This window comes from Leptonychotes weddellii, chromosome 7 (assembly GCF_054177405.1).
Source record: "Leptonychotes weddellii isolate Sample4059 chromosome 7, ASM5417740v2, whole genome shotgun sequence".
In the NCBI taxonomy this organism is placed as follows: Eukaryota; Metazoa; Chordata; class Mammalia; order Carnivora; family Phocidae; genus Leptonychotes; species Leptonychotes weddellii.
In genome coordinates this window covers 116,681,235-116,704,425 of record NC_138375.1, presented here as the reverse complement: position 1 = coordinate 116,704,425, position 23,191 = coordinate 116,681,235, and the positions used below count along the sequence as shown (strand labels likewise).

The 23,191-nt window shown below is 37.4% G+C and overlaps 1 protein-coding gene across 2 annotated transcripts in view; it reads left to right on the top strand.

The window, feature by feature from the left end:
* The window catches only part of RAD50 (RAD50 double strand break repair protein), an 80,278-nt gene that overhangs the window by 15,668 nt on the left and 41,419 nt on the right, over positions 1-23,191 (top strand). For both annotated transcript variants that reach the window (XM_081827080.1, XM_081827079.1), the window contains 7 exons: positions 3,488-3,639; positions 6,692-6,877; positions 7,237-7,441; positions 19,730-19,858; positions 20,092-20,257; positions 21,762-21,955; positions 22,805-23,011. In XM_081827080.1, the coding sequence (XP_081683206.1) occupies positions 3,488-3,639; positions 6,692-6,877; positions 7,237-7,441; positions 19,730-19,858; positions 20,092-20,257; positions 21,762-21,955; positions 22,805-23,011 (1,239 nt within the window). The remainder of the gene's footprint in view (positions 1-3,487; positions 3,640-6,691; positions 6,878-7,236; positions 7,442-19,729; positions 19,859-20,091; positions 20,258-21,761; positions 21,956-22,804; positions 23,012-23,191) is intronic.

Here is a 23,191-nt window from a genome sequence, read left to right as displayed (position 1 = left end):
GGAGGGGGAGACGAACCATGAGAGACTATGGACTCTGAGAAACAAACTGAGGGTTCTAGAGGGGAGGGTGTTGGGGGGATGGGTTAGCCTGGTGGTGGGTATTAAAGAGGGCACGTACTGCATAGAGCACTGGGTGTTATATGCAAACAATGAATCATGGAACACTACATCAAAAACTAATGATGTAATAATGTATGGTGATTAATATAACATAATAAAAAATAATGGGCAGAAGACATGAACAGACACTTTTCCAAAGAAGACATACAAATGGCTAACGGACACTTGAAAAAATGTTCATCATCATTAGCCATCAGGGAAATTCAAATCAAAACCACATTGAGATACCACCTTACACCAGTTAGAATGGCAAAAATTGACAAGGCAAGAAACAACAAATGTTAGAGAGGTTGTGGAGAAAGGGGAACCCTCTTACACTGTTGGTGGGAATGCAAGTTGGTACAGCCACTTTGGAAAACAGTGTGGAGATGCCTCAAAAAATTAAAAATAGAGCTACCCTTTGACCTAGCAATTGCACTACTGGGTATTTACCCCAGAAACACAGATGTAGTGAAAAGAAGGGCCATATGCACCCCAACGTTCATAGCAGCAATGTCCGCAATAGCCAACCTGTGGAAAGAGCCGAGATGCCCTTCAACAGACGAATGGATAAAGAAGATGTGGTCCATATATACAATGGAATATTACTCAGCCATCGGAAAGGATGAATACCCAACTTTTGCATCAACATGGATGGAACTGGAGGGGATTATGCTAAGTGAAATAAGTCAAGCAGAGAAAGTCAATTATCATATGGTTTCACTTATTTGTGGAACATAAGGAATAGCATGGAGAACATTAGGAGAAGGAAGGGAGAAATGAAGTGGGGGAATCGGAGGGGGAGATGAACCATGAGAGACTATGGACTCCAGGAAACAAACTGAGGGTTTTAGAGGGGAGGAGGGTGGGGGATGCGTTAGCCTGGTGATCGGTATTAAGGAGGGCACATATTGCATGGAGCACTATGTTATACGCAAACAATGAATCATGGAGCGCTACATCAAAAACTAATGATGTACTGTATGGTGACTGACATAATAAAAAAAAAAGGAAATTTATAGAATCAAGTGTTAGAAAAGAAAAAATATCTGAAATTAATGACCTGAGAGCTTCCATCTTAAGAAGCTTGAAAAAGACAAGCTAATTAAACTCAAAATAGGCAAAGGGGAGAAATTAAATAAAGATAAGAGCAAAAGTAAGTGAAATAGAATACAAAGACAACAGAGAAAACCAGTGAAACCTTGTTTCTTTCTTAAAAAAAAAAAAAGTGAAATTAATAAACCTCTAAGCAGCATGATCAAGAAGAAGAAGACAGAAATTATCAATATTCAGAGTAAACAAGGCAATATCACTACAGATCCTACAGGCACTATATAGGTAATAAGACAATATTGTTAGCAACTTTATGCCAGTACATTCAACTTAGATGAAATAGACAAATTCTATTAAGGACACCCAACTACTAAAGGTCACCCAAGAAAAAAATATTCCTATTGAAGAAATTAACAGTTTAAAACCTCATGATGAGAACTTCAGGACCTGATGATTTCCCTGAATTCTACCAAACATTTTAGGAAGAAATAATGTCAATTCTACACAAACTTTCAGAAAAGAGAGGCAGAGGAAATATGTCCCAATTCATTTTATGAGGCTAACATTACCCTGATACCAAAACCAAAGACATTACAGGAGAACTATGGATACCACTGATGAACAAAAATGCAAAAATCCATAGGAAAATGGTAACCAACCAAATTCATTAATATGCAAATAGAAATAATATACCATGAATAAGTTGGGTTTATCTTAGGAATGCAAGTTTAACATTTGAAAACCGATCAATGTAGTTTGCCACTGATTAACAGAATAAAGGAGAAAAATTATATGAGCATCAGTAAGTACAAAAACATTTAAATTCATGAAGTGTCTGGGTGGCTAAGTCTGCTGAGCATCTGACTCTTGGTTTCTGCTCAGGTCATGATCTCATGAGTCATGAGATCTAACCCCATGGTGGGCTCCCTGCTCAGCGGGGAGTCTGCTTGAAGATTCTCTTCCTCTTCTCCACCCGCTTGTGCTTGAGCTCACGCTCTCTCTAAAATAAATAAATCTTTAAAAACAAAATAAAATAAATTCAGTATTCATGGTAAAAACTCAGCACCTTCCTTCATCCCTAATGCATTCAGTACATAAGCCAATTGGTGAAGCTGAGGGAGGAAGGCATCCACAGAAGCTAACTGTGGCATCCTGTTTGGGAATTGGAGTCCAAGTGAGGAATGTAGGAGTCTATAGTAATATTTTTTTAAATGAAAATAAAAAATGAGGAAAAGACAAAACCCTTATAGTAGAATCTTAACAAATAAATGTAGGAGAAATAATGGAACTAGAAAATTACTATTTGATAGCTATCATAGAAATAGTTCATTCAGGTAAGAAACATTAATAGTTGCTAAAACTAGTGGAAGAAAGTGTGATGAGGTATGAGATATTAACATGGTCTCCATGTATCTCCCAAATATTTATTAATAGTGAAGTATAAAAAATAATTTTATGGTAGAGAAGTGTGACAGATACCACCATTATCCCAATAGTGGGATAAATTGAAATCATGTCCCATTTGACAAGATGCAATGAAAGGAACACACGTCACTTCTGTAATACTCCTGCCAAAGGTGCATAATCTTATTCTAGTCATGAGGAAATATTAGACAAACCCAAATTTTGGGAAATAGTCTCTGAAATACTGTTTTATAATTTTCAAAGTTATCAGTCATGAAAGTCAAGGAAAATCTGAGGAACTGTCCCAGACTGAAAGAAACTAGAGGCATGATAACAATATGTAATTCTGAACAGTGTGTAATACAGTATATAATTCTGACCTGTCATACACTATATAATCCTTTTGTTGTAAAGGGCATATTGGAACAATCGGCAAAACTTGAATGGAATCTGGGGACCATATGGTAGTAATACATCACTCTAAATTTCCTGATTTTTATGTTTGACAGTGTCCCTATTTTGTAGGAAATATTGATGGGACATCAAATCAGCAACTTAATCTCAATTGGTTCAGGGGAGAAAAGTTCTGTATATTGTATTTTTACTTTTCTGTAAGCTTGTGTATGTTTTTAAAAATCTGTTGGAAAACACTTTTGATAAGAAGGTAAAATTTATTTATTTGAAAAATCTACATACCTGATCTCCTAATGATACTGAATAACAGAAAATAAACAATTTTAGTAGATCAATTAAAGAGTATCCTTTTCTTCCTATATATTGAGTAGCATGTAAAACTGTCACTCATTTTGGATGTTTAAGTTTTTCTTTTTTTTGTTCTAATTTTTGGTAAGATTGCTTGTGTCTTTTCTTTTAGAACGAATGTTCTGATACTTACTAAGGTAGCATAATTTTTCTCCGTTTATCTTCAAAGGTTGCTCAAGAAACAGATGTTAGAGCCCAGATTCGTCTGCAGTTTCGTGATGTCAATGGAGAACTTATAGCTGTACAGAGGTCTATGGTGTGCACTCAGAAGAGCAAAAAGACAGAATTTAAAACCCTGGAAGGAGTCATTACTAGAACAAAGTAGGTGTTTATTTATATTTGAGTATCTGTTCATTTTCAGTCATTTAGGTTCATAAGAACCTAATGGGTTTTTTCCCGTTATTTTAGGGGAGCATGTTAATTTTTTTAAACAGACTTTATTTTTTAGAGCAGTTTTAGGTTCTCAGCAAAACTGAGCAGAAAGTAGAGTTCCTGTGTACTCCCTGCCCCTTCATATGTATAGCTTCATCCGCAATGAACATTTGTTGTTTGATCTATTTATCAGTTACACAGAATGATCCCATTAAAGATTTAGTGATAATGCTACATTCCTTTGAGTAATTTATGAACAGTTGCTCAGTTGAAGGTGCACAATCACTCAAATATAGATTGAATGAATGGAAAATGCTAGTATCATGTGTAGGAGTGGGTGAGATGAGAAGCATACCAATAGGAAAGAGAGAATTCGTCCCTTTCGACTGTTACCTTTGTTGGAGGGAGGTATGTTGTAATGGGAATGGATTTTGGAATTAGCCTGCCCTGGCTTCAAAGCTTTGTTATCCTTGTTGAGCACATTACTTAATTGTCCCCTTGCCCCTCCCTTTTACTTGTTCATTTATTTGTTCAACTAATGAAGTAATTCCTTTAATTAATAACGTTTAGCACCTATTATTTGCTAGAGACAGGATTTTAGCTACTGGCTCCTTAAGCAGGTTTGTTTCCTTGGCATGTAAACACACTCAGGTCTCTCCCACACCCCTTGAATTTCATTCCATGCCAATTACTGTCTGCCTCCATCTTCCCCTTTCCAGCCAGTCTTCTCAAGAAGAGTTGTTGATACTGTCTCCATTTCTGTTCTTCCTCCTCACTCCTCCTCCAGCCCAATTTTATTCCTCTACTGAAACAGTTCTAACTAAGGTCACAGGTACCTTCTGCATTAATTAGGATAATGCTATTGCTTTACAAAATAGATCTCATAGCAAGCCTGTGTTTTTTTATTTGTAAAATGGAGATTCATTATTACTGCATATATCTTAGCTGTTTTAAGGATTGAGCTAATGCATATAAAACACTTAACAGGTAGTAAGAGCTCACGTATTAGTTTTCCATGACTGCAAAACAAACCACAAACTTAGTGGTTTAAAACAATACACATTTATTATCTTATAGTTCTGTAATTTATAAATCTGAATTGGGTCTCACTGGCTTAAAATCAAGATGTTGGCAGGGCTGTGTTCCTTTCTGCAGGATCCAGGGAAGATCTATTTCCGTGCCCTTTTACAGTCCACCCACATTCCTTGGCTCATGGCCCTCCTTCATCTTCAAAGCCAGCAATAGTGGGCAGAGTTCTCACCGTACATTACTCTGACCTTCTCTTCTGCCTCCCTCTCCCAATTAAGGACCGTTGTGATTGTGTTGACCCACCAAAATAATCCAGGGTAATTCCTCTATTTAGGGTCTAGGTGATAAGCAACCTTAACTCCATCTATAATCGTTATCCTGCCATGTAACCCAACAGATTCACAAATTCCAGGGATTAGAATGTAAGTATCTTTGAAGGGCCATTGTTCTGTGCACTGTAATTCAGTAAATGGTAGCTGTTAATAACTTCTTGAAAATCTTTAATAGTCTTCCATGACACGACACTGTTCTCTTTTTCACAGCCACATCCTACCCAGCCACTAAAGGTAGGAGTTGGACAGGCTCCTAGATCCTCTCCTATTTCTGCTCTATATTCTCTTCCTAGTTAATCTCATCCATATCCATTGCTCAAATTACTGTATATTCATAGGTGACTCAGAGATTTAGGTCTCCAGACCTTTATTTGTAGACCTATGTACGCAACTGCCTTTCTCATGTTCTACCAGCTCTTTCAAAGACACCTCAGATTCAGAAAGTTCAAAACCAAGCTCATGAGTCTTTCCCCTTGACACCTAAAAAACCTCCCACAACCTGATACTCTTGCAGTGCTCCTCATCGCAGTGAATGGCACTCCTGTCAGTCCACTGACACAAACCAGTAACCTGTCTCTCTTGACACCTCATTATCAGGTCCTATGGATTTAACCTAAATGTCTCTTGAGTCTTTCCATCTGTGCAATGACCATTCTAGTTCAAGCTACCATCATCTTTCCCTGGTCTAATGTAATAACCTCCTGTTCTGTGTCCATTCTATACCCCTACAAAACATTCTCAGTGTATTCAGTGTAGTATTTTCAAAGCACATATTGGAATATATAAATGATAGTAAATACAGACACTACTTCTGCCCACCTAATCTAGTTATTAACACATTCTGCACAGAAGATAGGAAAGAAAATGTTGAATATGTCCTTCTTATGAAAGGTACTGAGACATCTCTTGGAATCCAAGGGCAGGGATGCTCCTGGCCCTACTTATAATTATGTAGGGAACTCATCTTTTATTTATTTTTTATTTTTATTTTTTGAGGGGAACTTATCTTTTAAAAGACCCTAAGACACTTCTGTCTGTTGGATTGCTTTGTCAGTGTGACCTTAGAAGTTGAGGTCTACTGATTAAGAATCCTCCTTGGATTTGCTTAGGTGAGCATCACTAAAGTTTGCCTTTGTTCTCTCTTTACAGTGTGTCTCTTACTAAACAGTCCCTATCTAAACAATACAGTCTTTAGATGTCTTTGTTTAAGGCACTGTTGCCTATCTGCTGTGGATCATCCTGTTTTATTCTTTTAAGTCTCTTTCTTTTCTTATTTTTAAATTCTGGGGATGGAAGATAGTTTCCTCTGTTTATTGTCTATAAATACTTTAAATTACTGTATTTCGAAGTCCAAACATGTAAAAAAAATTAATTCTGGCATCATTTCCTGTCCTGTGCTGTTTTACATACTTTTTCATCATTGAACTGCTGAATCATTTAAACTTTTTACCATGAGGAACCTATTGTAATGGGATGGATGAGAGGACTTTTTTTTTTCCTTCTTCTTTTTTCTTTTCTTTTTCTTTCTTTTCTTTTTCTTTTTAACAAGTACAGTGTAAAGGAATGATTAAACAGGTACAAATGGAGGGGTTTGGGGTTTTTTTTTTTTTACATAAATTCTCGATTTTTGTTTTCTGTAGGCATGGTGAGAAGGTCAGTGTCAGCTCTAAGTGTGCAGAAATTGACCGAGAGATGATAAGTTCTCTTGGGGTTTCCAGGTCTGTGCTAAATAATGTCATTTTTTGTCACCAAGAAGACTCTAATTGGCCTTTAAGTGAAGGAAAGGCTCTGAAGCAAAAATTTGATGAGATTTTTTCAGCAACAAGGTTTGTAACCTTTTGTGAGACTTTATAAAAACCCATTAAGTTACTGAGCCATGGTTGCAATTTGGATGCTTCTTTTTTAAAAGAGAAAATGTTTTAAAAGTAAAAAAGTCATTAGTTATTACCTGTCATCCAATAACAACCACTAGGCATATTTCCTTTCTGTTTTCATTCTGTACATCTTTATTGACCTGTTGATAATTTATATGTAACTTTTTCATTTACCATTACATCATAAGCATTTTCTAAGTTATTAATAACTCTTTGTAAATGTCATCTTAACAACTATGTAATATTCCATTGTTTAAATCTACTGTAATTCCCTTGGACAGAAGTTTGATTTTTATTTAATATCTCCAAAGGTACATAAAAGCCTTGGAAACACTGCGGCAGGTACGACAGACACAGGGTCAGAAAGTAAAAGAATGTCAAACAGAACTAAAATATTTGAAGCAAAATAAGGAAAAAGCTTGTGAGATACGTGACCAGATTACTAGTAAGGAAGCCCAGTTAACATCATCAAAGGAAATTGTCAAATCCTATGAGAACGAACTTGATCCATTGAAGGTAAGAAGGTCACCTTTTATCATGGTAGCATCCCTTAAAGCACTTTATTTTTATATAAATTTGGATGTTGTATATATTTCTTGAAAAAAATACCACTCTATAATGTTATGGTTAATATCTTAGTTCTGTATTGGGTGGTTAGTCTTAGAATTGCCCAAAGAGCTTGAATTTGAGAGTAAACAAATTCATACCATCGTACTAAGTTACTGAGGTACATCTTCAGTTGTTGAATAATGACCCAACCTTCCACATTACTGTATTCTTAAGGAGATTTTTTTTTTTCTTTTAGATTTTATTTATTTATTTGACAGAGAGACAGCCAGAGAGGGAACACAAGCAGGGGGAGTGGGTGAGGGAGAAGCAGGCCTCCCGCTGAGCAGGGAGCCTGATGCGGGGCTCGATCCCAGGACCCTGGGATCATGACCTGAGCCGAAGGCAGATGCTTAAGGACTGAGCCACCCGGGTGCCCTGAGATTTTTTTTTTTTAATTGACACATCTTTCCAGGGAATTTTTATAATTTTCAGGATTTTCTTGACATTGCATAAAATTTGGAATTGATGCATAACATGTTGATATATCTGACAGTTTTCTAAACTCTTGTGGTTTATAAGAAAGACCATAAAGACCATAAATAAAAATGTACGCTTCCTAAACATTTATTATTTCCTGTGTGCAAGGGGTATACAAGGTATACTGTGCTTGGGGTTACAGGTACAAGGAGAACTACAGTTATGTCCTTGCTCTTAAAGTGTTCCTAGCCTAAATAAGTAAGAGCATCCTTGAAAATGGCCATTTTCTAGGTTTCAAATAGTAGAAGAATTTTTTTTAAATTATGTAAAAGTTAACTGATTTGGCTCTTAAATTCATCTCTAAATACTAGTATAGATTATTTTTTCATTTTTATTTATTTATTCATTCATTCATTCATTTAAAAAAGTTTTTATATTAATCATCTGATGGTCATCATGACAAAGGTATTCCTTAATCCCCATCATCTATTTCACCTATCCTCCTACCCACTTCCCCTCCGGTAATCATCAGTTTGTTCTCCATAGTTAAGTCTGTTTCTTGGAGCACCTGGGTGGCTCAGTCAGTTAAGCCTCGGCCTTTTGCTCAGGTCATGATCCCAGGGTCCTGGGATCAAGCCCCACATGGGGCTCCCTTCTCAGTGGGGAGCCTGCTTCTCCCTCTCCCTCTGCTGCTCCCCCCTGCTTGTGTTTGCTCTTTCTCTTTCTCTGTCAAATAAATAAATAAAATCTTTAAAAAAAAAAAGTCTATTTCTTATTTTGTCTCCTTTTTTATTTTGCCTTTGTTCGTTTTGTTTCTTAATTCCATGTATGAGTGAAATCCAATTAGTCTTTCTCTGACTAGTTTCACTTAGCATTCTACTATCTAGTTCCATCCATGTTGTTGCAAATGGCAAGATTTCATTCTTTTTTTATGGCTGAGTAATAGTCCATTGTCTCTATATATCACATCTTTATCCATTCTTCAGTCGATGGCACTTGGGCTGCTTCCATATCTCAGCATTGTAAATAATGCTGCTATAAACATGTATCCCTTCGAATGAGTGTTCTTGTATACTCTGGGTAATACCCAGTAGTGCAATTGCTGGATCATAAGGTAGTTCTATTTTTAACTTTTTACTGTTTTCCAGAGTGGCTGCCACAGTTTGCATTCCCACCAGTAGTGCAAGAGGGTTCCTCTTCCTCCACATCCTCAGTACCATCTTGTGATTTTACCTATTCTCACAGGTGTGAGATGGTATCTCATTGTAGTTTTGATTTGCATTTCCCTGATGAACAGTAATGTTGAGCATCTTTTCATGTGTCTGCCATCTTGATGTCTTCTTTGGAGAAATGTCTGTTCATGTCTTATGCCCATTTTTTAATTGGATTATTTGTTTCTCGGGTGTTGAGTTGTATCAGTTCTTTATATGTTTTCTCTTCTCCCATTCCATAAGTTACTTTTTAGTTTTGATGTCTTCTTTGTGCAGAAGCTTTTTATTTCAATGTAATCCCAATAGTTTATTTTTGCTTTTGTTTCCCTTCCCTGAAGGGACCTGTGTGGAAAAAAATGGCTGTGGCCTGTGTTGGAGAAATTACTGCCTGTGCTCTCTTCTAGGACTTTTATAGTTTAAAGTCTCACATTTAGGTCTTTAATCCATTTTATTTTTGTGTATGGTGTAAGAAAGTGGTCCAGTTTAATTCTTTCACATGTAGCTGACCAGTTTTCCCAATACCATTTGTCGAACAGTCTTTTTTCCTTTGGATATTCTTTCCTGCTTTGTCGAAGATTAGTTGACCATATTATTGTGGGTTAATTTCTGGATTTTCTGTCCTATCGATCTGTGTGTCTGTTTTTGTGCCAGTACCATACTATTTTGATCACTACAGCTTTGTAATATAATTTGAAGTCTGGAATTGCGACGTCTCCAGTTTTGCTTTTCTTTTTCAAGATTGCTGTGGCTCTTCGGGGTTTTGTGGTTCCGTACAGATTTTTGGATTGTTTATTCTAGTTCTGTGAAAAATGCTGTTGGTATTTTGATAGGGATTGCATTAAATCTGTAGATTGCTTTGGGTGGTATAGACATTTCAACAGTATTTGTTCTTCCAATCTATGGGCATGGAATGTCTTCCCACTTCTTTGGGTCATTTTCATTTTCTTTCATCAGTATTCTATGGTTTTCAGAGTACAGGTCTTTCACCTCTTTGGTTAGGTTTACTCCTAGGTGTCTTACTGTTTTTGGTGCAATTGTAAATGGGATTGTTTTCTTAATTTCTTTTTCTGCTGCTTCATTATTGGTGTATAGAAATATAATTGGTTTTGTTTCCTTTGATTTTACTGAATTTGTTTATCAGTTCTAATAGTTTTTTGATAGTCTTTCTGGTTATATACGTATATATGTATTATATACATATATGTAGTGTGTATATACATGTATACACATGTATAGTATGTACACTGTGTATTGTTTAGTATGTTGACGATAGTATGTATATAGCATACCATATATTTACAATATATAGTATCATGTCATCTGCCAATAGTCAAAATTTTACTTCTTCCTTACCAGTTTGGAGGCCTTTTGTCTCTTTTAGTTGTCTGATTGCTGTGGCTGGGACTTGTATTACTATATTCAATAAAAGTTTTGTTCCTGACCTTGGGGAATGGCTCTCAGTTTTTCCCCATTGAGGATGGTGTTAGCCGTGTGTTTTTCATAGATGGCCTTTATTATGTTGAGGTATGTCCCCTCTAAACCTACTTTTTTGAGAGTTTTTATCATGAATGGATGTTGTATTTGTCAGATGCTTTTTCTGCGTCTATTGAAATGATCATAAGGTTCTTACCCTTTGTCTTACTGATGTGATGCATCATACTAATTGATTTGCAAATATTGAACCAACCTTGTAACCCAGAAATAAATACTACTTGATCGTGGTGAATGATTTTTTTTTTTTTTTTAAGATTTTATTTATTTACTTGAGAGACAGGGAAAGACGAAGCATGAGCAGCGGGGAGGAGGCAGAGGGAGACCAAAGGCAGATGCTTAACTGACTGAGCCACCCAGGTGCCCTGATTATTTATTGTTGGATTCGGTTTGCTAGTATTTTGTTGAGGATTTTTACATCTATGTTCATCAGAGATATTGGCCTGTAGTTCTCTTTCTTTTATGGTGTCTTTATCTGGTTTTGGTATGTCGAACTTACTTGTGAAGCCATGTGGTCCTGGAGTTTTGTTTGTTGGGAGTTTTTGTTTTGTTTTTTAAGGTTGTATTTATTTATTTGTGAGAGAGAGAGAAATCACGAGCTGGCGGGGGAGAGGGGAAGAGGTTTGTTTGGGTTTTGTTTGCTCTTTTCTCTAGCACCTTTAGGTGTAAGGTTAGGTTGTTTATTTGAGACATGTCTTCTTTAGGTAGGTCTCTATTGCTATAAATTTCTCTCTTAGAACAGCTTCTGCTATGTCCCAACAATTTTGAACTGTTGTGTTTCATTTTCATTTGTTTCCATGTACTTTTTTAAAAAGTTTTATTTATTTTTTTAGTAATCTCTTCACCCAGCATGCGGCTTGAATTTACAACCCTGAGATCAGGAGTCGCACGCTCCTCCAACCGAGCCTACCATGTACCCCTCCACGTACTTTTTTGTTTCTTCTTTTATTTTCTGGTTGACCCATTCATTGTTTAGTAGCATGTTATTTAATCTCTGTGTATTTAGTGCCACATTTTTTCTTGTGACTGATGTCTAGTTTCACAGCTTTGGGGTCAGAAAAGATGTGCCTCCTGAATCTGGTATCTCCTTAATCTCTTCCAGATTAAGGAAGTTTTCAGCTATTATTTCTTCAGATAAATTCTCTGCCCCATTTTCTCTCTCTTCTTCTTCTGGGACTCCTATAATACAAACGTTATGTTTGGTGGAGTCACTGAGTTCCCAAAGTCTGTTCTCTCTTTTTTTTTTTTTTTTAAGATTTTATTTATGTATTTGTCAGAGAGAGAGCACAAGCAGGGGGAGCGGCAGGCAAAAGGAGAAGCAGGCTCCTCGCTGAGCAAGGAGCCCGATGTGGTACTTGATCCCAGGACCCTGGAATCATGACCTGAACCTAAGGCAAACGCTCAACTGACTGAGCCACCCAGGCGTCCCTGTCTGTTCTCATTTTGCATAATTCTTTTTTCTTCCTTTTATTCAGTTTGATGACTTTCCATTAGTCTCTTTTGTGGGTCACTGTATCTTTCTTCTGCTTCTTCCAGCCTGCTGTTCAATCCATCGAATGTGTTTCTCATTTCATTTATTGAGCCCTTTATCTCTGCTATGTTATTCATTATCTCTGTGTTAATGCTGTCAGTGATGTCTTCCCCTCTTTTCCCAAGTCCAGTGAGTATCCTTATCATCATTGCTTTAAATTCTCCAACAGGCATGTTACTTATTTCTGTTTCACTTAGATTTATAGCTGTGGCCTTGTCCTGTTCTTAGATTTGGGACAAATACTTCTGTCTTCTCATTTTGTCTAAGTCTCTGTGCCTGTTACTGTGTATCAGGAAAGTCAGCTGTGTTTCCTATTTTTGAGGGGAATGCCTTTATGAAGAAGAGGTCGTCCTATAGTGCCCTGCAGTGTAGTGTCCCCTGTTCTCTGGAGCCTGGTGCTTCTGGAAGCATCTCCTGTGTGTGCTTCATGTGCTCCATTTTTGTATCCTAGCCACTTTATCCTTCAAACCAGTCATTTGCAGAGGCTGTCTTTACCTGTTGTGGGCATTGTTGGGTCCCTGGCCTGATTGTGGCACATTTTAACTAGGTGTACTCTGTTCTGCTTGTGAAATGAGATCTATCACCACTGTCACTGGAACCGAGGCTCCGCAAAACTCCTGCGTTGAGAGATGCGATCTTGGCAGGGGTTTGGGCCAGTCTTCTTGGGGAGGGGACCTGTTGCACTGGGACTTAGGTGAGGGTGATTGGGAGCAGAGGTTCCACTGGGGCGTTGGGGGGCATGGCTTAGTGTAAGTAAGTTAGGTAGCAGGTGTCAGGGCTGGGCTGGTTCCTGCAGATGGCCCTCTGCTTATGCTTAGGGATGGGGAGGGAAATGGTGCCTGCCAGTTCCTTTGTTCCCGGAGCGGTCTCTGAATGAACATTGCCTCTCGAGGACATGCTCTGAGAGGAGCAACTAACCTCCCCACTCTGTGCCCCAGGAGCTCTTCAAATTGCTGTTTCCATGGCTGTTTGCCCCACATTTTCTCCAAGAGCAGCCCCAATGCCCTTTGAGCTTTCCCAGAGCCAAACACGTTGACCTTTAAAACTCCAGGCTCCACTAGTTGCAAAAACTCAAAAAATTCAGGCCCTCTCGCTTTCCACGTGAATTGCTATGGGGATTTGTTTTCTCTTGTGTGCTTCCCTGAGTGTTAGTCTATCTTCTCCCCCTTCTCAGTGACTGCTTCTCCTTCCCCACCCCAGGGGCCATAAACTGCATCTCTGCACTTCCTGTCTTCTTCACTGTGACTTCTTCTCTACCTTTAGTTGTGGAGTTTGTTCTGCCAGACTTCAGATAGATTTCTGGGGTATTGAGGATGATTTGATAGTTATCTACTTGTATTTGTGGGGTGAGGTGAGCCTAGGGTCCTCCTACTCCATTGCCATCTTCCAACCTCCTGGTATAGATTTTTGAATTGTAAACTAGAAAAGCTTTGGTTTTATTTCTGTCCAGTACCCATTGACATTATTGCATTATTTAGTGAATATTGTTTTTTGCGTAGCACTGTGCCAGGTGCTCTTGGGGATGATGAGGCCAAAAACTTGGACCTTGCTTTTAAAGAACTTAAAATCTATTAGGAGAAACAAGGAAACTTTTTAAGAAGATAGGATCACAAAGGAGTAATTTGAAGAGCTATGCAAATAATATCGTTTAAAGCATAGGTTCTTCAGGAACTAAAAGGTGGTGTCTGTTGCACAAGTGAGAAAAGAAAAAATAGATAAATTGGACTTCCTCGAAATAAAAAACTTGTTTTGCAGACTACATCATCGAGAAGCAAAACGACAACCCACAAAAAGGGAGAAAATAATTGCCAGTCATATATCTAAAAAGGGACCTTTTTCTGGAATATATAACGATCTCTATATAAACTCAATAATTAGAGAAATAACAAATTGAAAATGTGCAAAGGATCTAAATAGATGTTTCTCTAAAGAAGGTATCTATGTGTCCAAAGACACATGAAAAGATATTTGACATCATTATTCTTCAGGAACATACAAATCAAAATCACAGAGTGGCTGTAAATCAAAAAGATGTATAATTAGTGTTAATAAGGATAGGGAGAAATTGGAACCCTCATATATGCTGGTGGGAATGTAAAATGATGCATCCGACACTGGAAAACAGTTCAGCAATTCCTTGAAATGTTAAACATAGAGTTAACATATCCAGCAATTTTACTCCTTAAGTATCTTACTCCCAGGGGCGCCTGGGTGGCTCAATCATTAAGTGTCTGCCTTCGGCTCAGGTCATGATCCCTGGGATCGAGCCCCACATCAGGCTTCCCCGCTCAGCAGGAAGCCTGCTTCTCCCTCTCTCACTCCCCCTGCTTGTGTTCCCTCTCTTGCTGTCTCTTGTCTGTCAAATAAATAAATAAAATCTTAAAAAAAAAAAAAATCTTCTACCCAAGAGAAATTTAAAAAATTCATCTATACAAAACTTGTGTAGGGACGTTCATAGCAGCATTATTCATAATAGCCAAAAAATGGAAACAACTCAGTTGTCCATTTACTGCTGAATAAAATGTGGCATACCCTTACATTGGAATATTATTCAGCCATAAAGAGGAATGAAGTTCTGATACATGCTACAACAGGCAAGAACCTCGAAAACACATTAAGTGAAAGGAGCCAATTACAAAAGATCACATATTATACGATTCCATTTATTTGAAATGTCCAAAATAGGCAAATCTAGAGAGGCAGAAAATTGATTGTGTAGGGTAGGTGGTAGAGAGGAATGAACAGTGACTGCTAATTGGCGTAGTTTCCTTTTTGGAAGTTGAAATACCCTAAGATTAGGTTGTGGTAATGGTTGCACAACTCTATGAATATACTAAATAGTGTTAAATTGTACACTTTAAACAGGTGGATTATGGGCACCTGGGTGGCTCAGTCTGTTAAGCGTCTGCCTTCGGCTCGGGTCATGATCCCTGGGTCCTGGGATCGAGCCCCACGTAGGGCTATCTGCTCAGCGGGGAGCCTGCTTCTCCCTCTCCCTCTGCCTGCCACTCCCCCTGCTTGTGCGCTCTCTCTCTCTGTCAAATAAATAAATAAAATCTTTTAAAAAATACACAAACAGATGGGTTATATGGTATGTGAAATCTCTCTCAGTAAAGCTGTTAAAAAAGGGGGGATGGTCTTGAAGAGAAATCTGTCACAAAGCCTTCAGGGGAGGAGGGATGGCTGAACTGGGCCTTATAGGATGGGGAAAAATCAAACTGACAGAGTAGAAGGCGTTGTATGTTTGTTTGTATTTTTATTTTTTCTTTTAAAAGTAGTATGTGCTCACAGTGAAAAAAAATTATAGGAAAATACGAGTTGAAAAGTAAGAGGTGCTCTTCCAACTCATTTCTGACCTTCCAAATACAGCCTATCAGCAGTTTTTTTTTTTTGTATAAATACATTATAAATGTATTTACATCCACATTTTTATATATTTTCACACATGCAACTTATCAAAACAGAATCACGTAAGGAAGAGCCTAGGTTAAGTAAACCAGGATAAAATGAGAGAGGGAATTGCATTCAGATTATGGAGAACCAGTGGGCTTAGAATTTAGTTTAATAGACAAAAGAATGATAAATTATGATTAATGTTAGGATGAGTTATTATGATTACTGTGTATAGATGTTGTATGGTAATACCCAAGACCCTGGAACACATTTTATCTTCTTTAGAAGCAGCATGGTTAGAAAGATGACAGGCACACATAAGGTAGAAAAGACAAGAGGCGTAAGGGCTCTGAGGAATAAGAAAGAGAATTTTGTCTGCGATGGCCAGAGGGGATTACATTGGAGTGAATTGGGGATATGATTTTGTTGATCATAAATGGGTAAGTAATTAGAGATGTAGGGACAGTGAAAAAGCAAGCTGTTCTTGAACAGTATCAATGAAATCCATATAGTTGAAATGGAACATTTATTGTAAGGAAAGAATGTGAAGGTATGGCAAAGAGATAACTGGTATTTGTTGAGTGATGCCAGGGTTCTAGGGCTATAGCAAATAGCGAGGTATTGTTTGTTTGTTTTCAAATTTGTATTCAAATTCTAGTTAATTAACATGTAGTGTAATACTGGTTTCAGGAGTAGAATTTAGTGATTCATCCCACATATATATATTGTTTCTTTATTTGTGTTTAGTTTTGACTAGTTCTCCATGGGTTTAATTTTATTCTCTGTGTCCTCATAGCGTAGCTCAGTGCCTGGCACATAGCAGGTGGTTCAGTAAATATTTATTAAGTGGTTGATTTCAAAGGTTTGGTTTGGTTTGGTTTTAGCTTTGACATACAAGGTTAGGTTTATTCCCTTCATGGAACTAAACATAAGGTTTGAGTCAGATCACCTTCCCCGGAGCCATCTAGAAGACCACTTCATTTCAAATACTGCATTCATGCTTTCTCATTTTTATAGATTCCCTCTGTCTTTAGGAATTCTGTCGTAAACTACTTTCTTCTCGTCCCACCACATTCTGTCCTGACCCTGGCCCTCTTTTGCCTTCGGGTGGAAATTGCTTGAGAAACTTGTTTTTGAATTCAGAAAACACCTCTGGCATACTTATTTCTTCCATACAGAAGTTCATGGTTCTTGTATACCTGATGACCCGACTTCGTCATTGTCTCATTTCACACTAACACCTCAGCTTTAAATACTCTGCTGTATTTTTTGTTCTGTTTGTCCTGGCTTCTTTTACTAGGTGGTGTGCTCTGGGAATAGAACCTGGGTTTTGTGCTGCAGGGACTGAACAACTGTCATAACACTATATGTGAACTACACTGGAATTAAAATAAATTTTAAAGAAAGCAGATTTCAAAGAAGGAGTATTCCGGGGGCACCTGGGTGACTCAGTTGTTAAGCGTCTGCCTTCGGCTCAGGTCATGATCCCGGGGTCCTGGGATCGAGCCCCACATCGGGCTCCTTGCTCAGCGGGGAGTCTGCGTCTCCCCTGCCTGCCATTCCCCCTGCTTGTGCTTGCTCTCTGTCTCTCTCTCTTGCTCTCTCTGTGTCAAATAAATAAATAAAATCTTTAAAAAAAAAAAAAAAAGAAGGAATTCTCCGGACTTAGTGGACTGGCTGGATTTAAAGAACGAAGCCACTAGAGGTTTCACGATAGATCCAGCCCAGATAATGCCGGCAAGAGGCAGTGATAGAAGCTGAGAAGTTTCTGAGTGTAGTACCACAGCTGAGGTGTTAATATCCAGGGCAAATTGTGTGGATATATTACAATTTGTTCATCCATTCCCCAGTTGATGGATATTAGGCTCTTTCCGGCTTCTAGCTATTAGGAATAAAACTGCTATAAACTTTGGTGTACAGGCTTTTCGAGATATCTTTTCAAATCTCTTGGGTAGCTTCCTAGTGGTGGGTTGCTAGGTTATATGGAAGTGTATGTTTAACCTTATGAGCTGCCAAATTACTTTTGAAAGTGACTGTACCATTTTGTAGTCCTGCCAACAACATCTAAGAATGCAGTTGCTCTACGTCCTGTCACTACTTAGTATTGTCAGTCTTTTTTATTTTAGCCATTGTAGTAGATGCATGGTAGTATCTCTGAGTGTTTTTTTTTTCATTGTAGTTTTAATTTTCATTTTTCTAATGCTTATGGATGTTAAGTGTCTTTTTTTGTATCTTCTTTGGCTAAGTTTCTGTTCAGATATTTGCTTGTTTTGAATGGGATTTTTGTCTTTTGTGGCTGTGAGATTTCTTTTTATTGTGGATGCAAGCCCTTATCATATAAGCATTTTGCAAATACTGTATTTTATTAACTGCTCTTGGAAGAGCAGCAGTTTTTAATTTTGATGAAATCTAATTTATCATTTTTTTGCTTGTACAGTTTGTTTGGTTTCCTAATTAGGAAACCTTTGCCTGACCCAAAATCACACAGATTTTCTTCTGTGTTTTCTTCTTGAAGTTTTATAGTTTGCGTTCTTACATTTAAGTATATGCTTCATTTCAAGGTTATATGGTGCAAGGTGAAGTTGAGGTTTACCTTGTTTCAGTCCCCATAGCCTACAGTGTTAACCATTATACCACCCTGCCTCCAATCTTACCTCTCTCATCATTAAGAATGTGACTTTATGCACATTGATTCTTCCAAGTCACCTGCTTAGCAAGTAGTCTCATAAGGGTTAGAGTGAATGTATAGCAGCATTTTGCACAATGTCTTCAATATAGTAGGCGTTCAATCAGTGAAAGTTACGAATTATTATTGGTGAAATTACTCATTTTTCCATTTACCTCACATAGTGAACACCAGTCTCTTGTGTTTGGGGATACATTAGTGAACAAAGTTCCTGTTTTTATGGTGATTACATGCTACTTGTTAATATTACAAATCACAAGGGGGCGCCTGGGTGGCTCAGTCGGTTAAGTGTCTGCCTTCGGCTCAGGTCATGATCCCAGAGTCCTGGGATCGAGCCCCGTGCTTCTCCCTCTCTCTCTGCCTGCTGCTCTGCCTGCTTGTGTTCTCGCTCTCTGTCAAATAAATAAATAAAATCTTTAAAAAAAAAAAAAATACTACAAATCACAAGATATGGTATTACTATAATTTTATTAAATGACATTAAAGTTAAGGGTGCATTTTGGTGCAGCAGTGAAAGCTTACAGTTGATACCTAAGCACTCTAATAGTGTGGTAGTTTAATAAGTTTCTAAAAATATCTCAGAAGAGGAATTGGTCAGCCTTGGAATTATAGAGGCAAACATTAGAAGAGTATCCTCAGCATCGCTCCAGGAAGAGAACACTGAATCTGGTTGCACATATTCCTAGGAGATTAGGCAACCAGCTGTCCCTAGAAGCCCGCCAGTGAAATCACTTGTCACACTTCACTTGTTCAGAGTTCTGTGTGCTTGAGCAGACTTTGAGTCAAAATATAGTTTTCCGTGTAAATTTTGCCTTCAGCCTCAGAATACACTCGTGACTCATGAGTTTCTAGCCCACACAGTAGATCTGTTTTTTAAAAACAGCCTATTAAAGATTTAAGTTTTTATAAAGTGGTACTTTACATAATGTGACTCTGCTGCCCAGTGAATGAATGACCTGTGGGAGCTGCTGAGGGCAAGACGTGGGCTTTGAAGTTAGAAGTGGAGTTTAGGGACGTCTGGGTGGCTCAGCTGGTTAAGCGGCTGCCTTTGGCTCAGGTTATGATCCTAGGGTTCTGGGATCAAGTCCCACATTGGGCTCCTTGCTCAGCGGAGAGCCTGCTTCTCCTTCTGCCTGCCGCCTGCTCTCCCTCTGCCTGCCACTTCCCCTGCTTGTGCTCACTCTCTCTCTCTCTGATTTATAAATAAATAAATAAATAAATAAAATATTTTTTTAAAGAAGAGTTTAATTACTGCTTTTTTTTTTGTCTTAGCTGTTAGGAGTTGTGCAAATTATTTAATGTCTCTGATCCTTGGTTTCTCTTTGCTTCTTATAATTTTTAGCATTTTTAGCACTAAATGAGAGATCACTTTTACTAAGTACCTAACCCGGGACATCTTACTCCTTTCCATTCATTTGCAGTATAAACTGTAGTGAAATTTATGTACAGTATTTGTTTGTTTTCAGAATCGTCTAAAAGAAATTGAACAAAATCTCTCTAAAATAATGAGACTTGACAATGAAATTAAAGCCTTGGATAGCCGGAAGAAGCAAATGGAGAAAGATAATAGTGAACTGGAACAGAAAATGGAGAAGGTCTGTGGTGGTAGAATTTTGTTCTTCAAAATTTTGAGATTATTATAATGAACCTCATTTGAATCCATTTTGCCACTCATTTCAGAAAAAAATACAAATCTTGATGTTTGTGTTATTTCCATATATATGTTAAAAGGAAGGATATTGAATAAGCTTTGGTTCATAGTTTGTCCTTCAGAGTGATAACTTCTTGTATGTATTCATTAAAGCTCTTTATTTTGTTCTCTGCACAGGTTTTTCAAGGGACTGATGAGCAACTAAATGATTTATATCACAATCACCAAAGAACAGTAAGGGAGAAAGAAAGGAGACTGGTAGACTGTCAGCGTGAACTGGAAAAGTTAAATAAAGAATCAAGGCTTCTCAATCAGGAAAAATCAGAACTGCTTGTTGAGCAGGGTAGGACCAAATGTTAACTTGGTCTTTTTTCCTATTATAATATTATGCATTTTCTGCATGAATGATGAATCTCCAGGAAATTATGCAGAGTGAAAAAAGCCAATCTGAAAAGATAATATACAGCATGCTTCCATTTATATAACATCTCTGAAATGTCAAAATTTCAGAAGCAGAGGACAGATTATTGGTTGCCAGGGTTACTGAGTAGGAGGAGGAACAGGAGGAAGGTTAGTATGGTTATGGTTGTAAAAGCAATAAGAGCAAAAAAAAAAAATAAGTATGGTTATGATTACAAAAGCTTATTGTGGTAGTTGAACTGTTCATTATGTTCACTGTCATGGTGGAGGTATGAACTAACACAGTTGATTATATTATATAGAACTTAATATGCACAAATAGATAAAAGTAACACTGGGGAAATCTGAATAAAACTGATGGATTGTATCAGTGTCAGTATCCTGACTATGAAATTATACTGTAGTATTGCAAAATATTGCTAAAGGAAGCACTGTTTTTTTACTCACAACAATTCTGACACCAGATGTGTGCATTTTTCCACACCAAGCAATTCTCTAATTCTTGGAAGAGAGAATTCAGTTCTGACACTAATTGTCTGGAGTCAGTGCTTTCCCTGTGGAGTCCCACAAGACTGCCTACCCAGTTCAGATTCCAGTTGCAAGTCCTTAGTTGTCTGTCACCTACACTTCTGATCTCTGATCAATTGGCTATAAATCAGGAGTTCCCACAAACCCTTTCTGAGGTTCAGTAATTTGCTACCATGATTCATAGAACTTAGGGAACCTTTTTACCAGTTTATTATAAAGGATACCACTCAGGAACAGTCAAATGGAAGAGATGCATAGTGCAAGGTATGGGGAAGAGGTCTTCAGCCTCCACGCCTTCCATCTGCATCACTCACACATGAAACCAGCACCTTGATGTGTTCACCAACCTGAAAGCTCTCTGAATGCTGTTGTTCATCGTTCTTATGGAAGTTCATTATATAGGCATGCCTATAAATCATTAGCCATTGGTGATTGAACCCAATCTTCAGATTTATATAACATCTCTGAATCTTCAGCTGCTCTGTAGAGTTGAGGAGGTGGTTACTGAAAGTTCCTACTCTCTAATCACATAGTTTGTTCCTTTGACTACCAGCTCCCATCCTCTTAAGAGTCATCTCATTAGAATAAACTCAAGTATGGCTGAAAAGGACTTAGAATGAGTAACAAAAGATGCTCTTTTCACCTGTATCACTCAGAAATTCTAAGAGTTTTGGGTGCTTTGTGCCAGGAACCAAGGACAAAGACCAAATAGATATTTCTTATTATGTCACAAAACCACAGTTAACCAGTGGGGGAAACTGGCAAAGGTTATAAGAGATTCTGCTGTGGGTGTTTGTTGTTTTTTTTTTTTTTTTAAATAGCTGCTTATGAATGTACAGTTTTTTTAATTTAAAAATAATCACTTGAAAATTGAATTATTATGGTTGTGTTTTTTAAAGGTCGTCTGCAGCTACAAGCGGATCGCCATCAAGAACATATCCGAGCGAGAGATTCATTAATTCAGTCTTTGGCAACACAGCTAGAATTAGATGGCTTTGAGCGTGGACCATTCAATGAAAGACATATTAAAAATTTTCACAAACTTGTGAGAGAGAGGCAAGAAAGGGAAGCAGAAATTGCCAGCCAGCTGATGGTAAATATTGCTATATTCTTTTGTTGGTGTCAGATTCTCTAGTTACATTGTTTTAATTTTAGGGTGGACCTCATATTGTCAAAATTTTGGGTTAGTGTTAGGATAGAATCTTTACGAGATAGAAAAAAACCTCATGGAAGCAATTTGTCTGAAGTTTTTAAGGATAAAAATATGAAGAAAATACAGGTTACATTTTAAATCTGATTTTAAGTTGCATTTCTTTTTTCCCAGTTTTACTGAGAAATAATTTAACAGGTACCACTCTATGTTTAAGGCATATGGCACGAGTATTGTGAAATGATTACCACAGTAGGTTCAGCTAATACCCATTTCCTCATATATATATATATATATATATACAATAAAAGAAAATATATTTACCTTGTGATGAGAACTTTCAGGATGTACTTCCTTAACAACTTTCCTATGTCATATGGCAGTGTTAGCAGTAGTCATCATAGTGTACATTATATCTGTAGTACTAATAACTGGAAATTTGAACCTTTTGACCACCTTCCTTCAATTCTCCCTCCTCCCACCTTCCGCCTCTGGTGACCACAAGTCTGATCTCTTTTTCTTTGAGTTTGTTTGTTCTTTGGGTTTGTTTTGTTTTTGGATTCCACATATAAGTGAGATCATATAGTATTTGTCTTCCAAAATTTCTTTTTAAAGGTAATCATAAAAAGTTTGCTCATAGTTAATAATGATTATCTCTGGGTGATGGTCATTGCATTTTTTTGTACTTTCCTATATTTTCCTTAGTGTGCATGTGTTAATTTTGCATTCAGGAAACTTTATTAGTAAATTGTTCAGTGAAAAAAATTGTTAATGCTCATTCTTCTCATGTAGAATGACTTTACAGAAAAAGAGACTCTGAAACAAAAACAGATAGATGAGATAAGGGATAAGAAAACTGGACTGGGAAGAATAATTGAGCTAAAATCAGAAATCCTAACTAAGAAGCAGAATGAGCTGAGAAATGTGAAGTATGAATTACAGCAGTTGGAAGGATCTTCGGACAGGATTCTTGAACTGGACCAGGAGCTCTCAAAAGCTGTAAGATATTATTTGAGTAATTTAATAATTTTAAGGTGTAAGACGTTTAGAATCTTATATTCTGAAGTATATTATCTGTTGCTAATCTTAAGATTATGGCATTTCAATAAAAACATCAACCTTGTCTGTGAATCTCATACAAAATGAAAACGTGAATATTATAATCATACCAACTCCTTG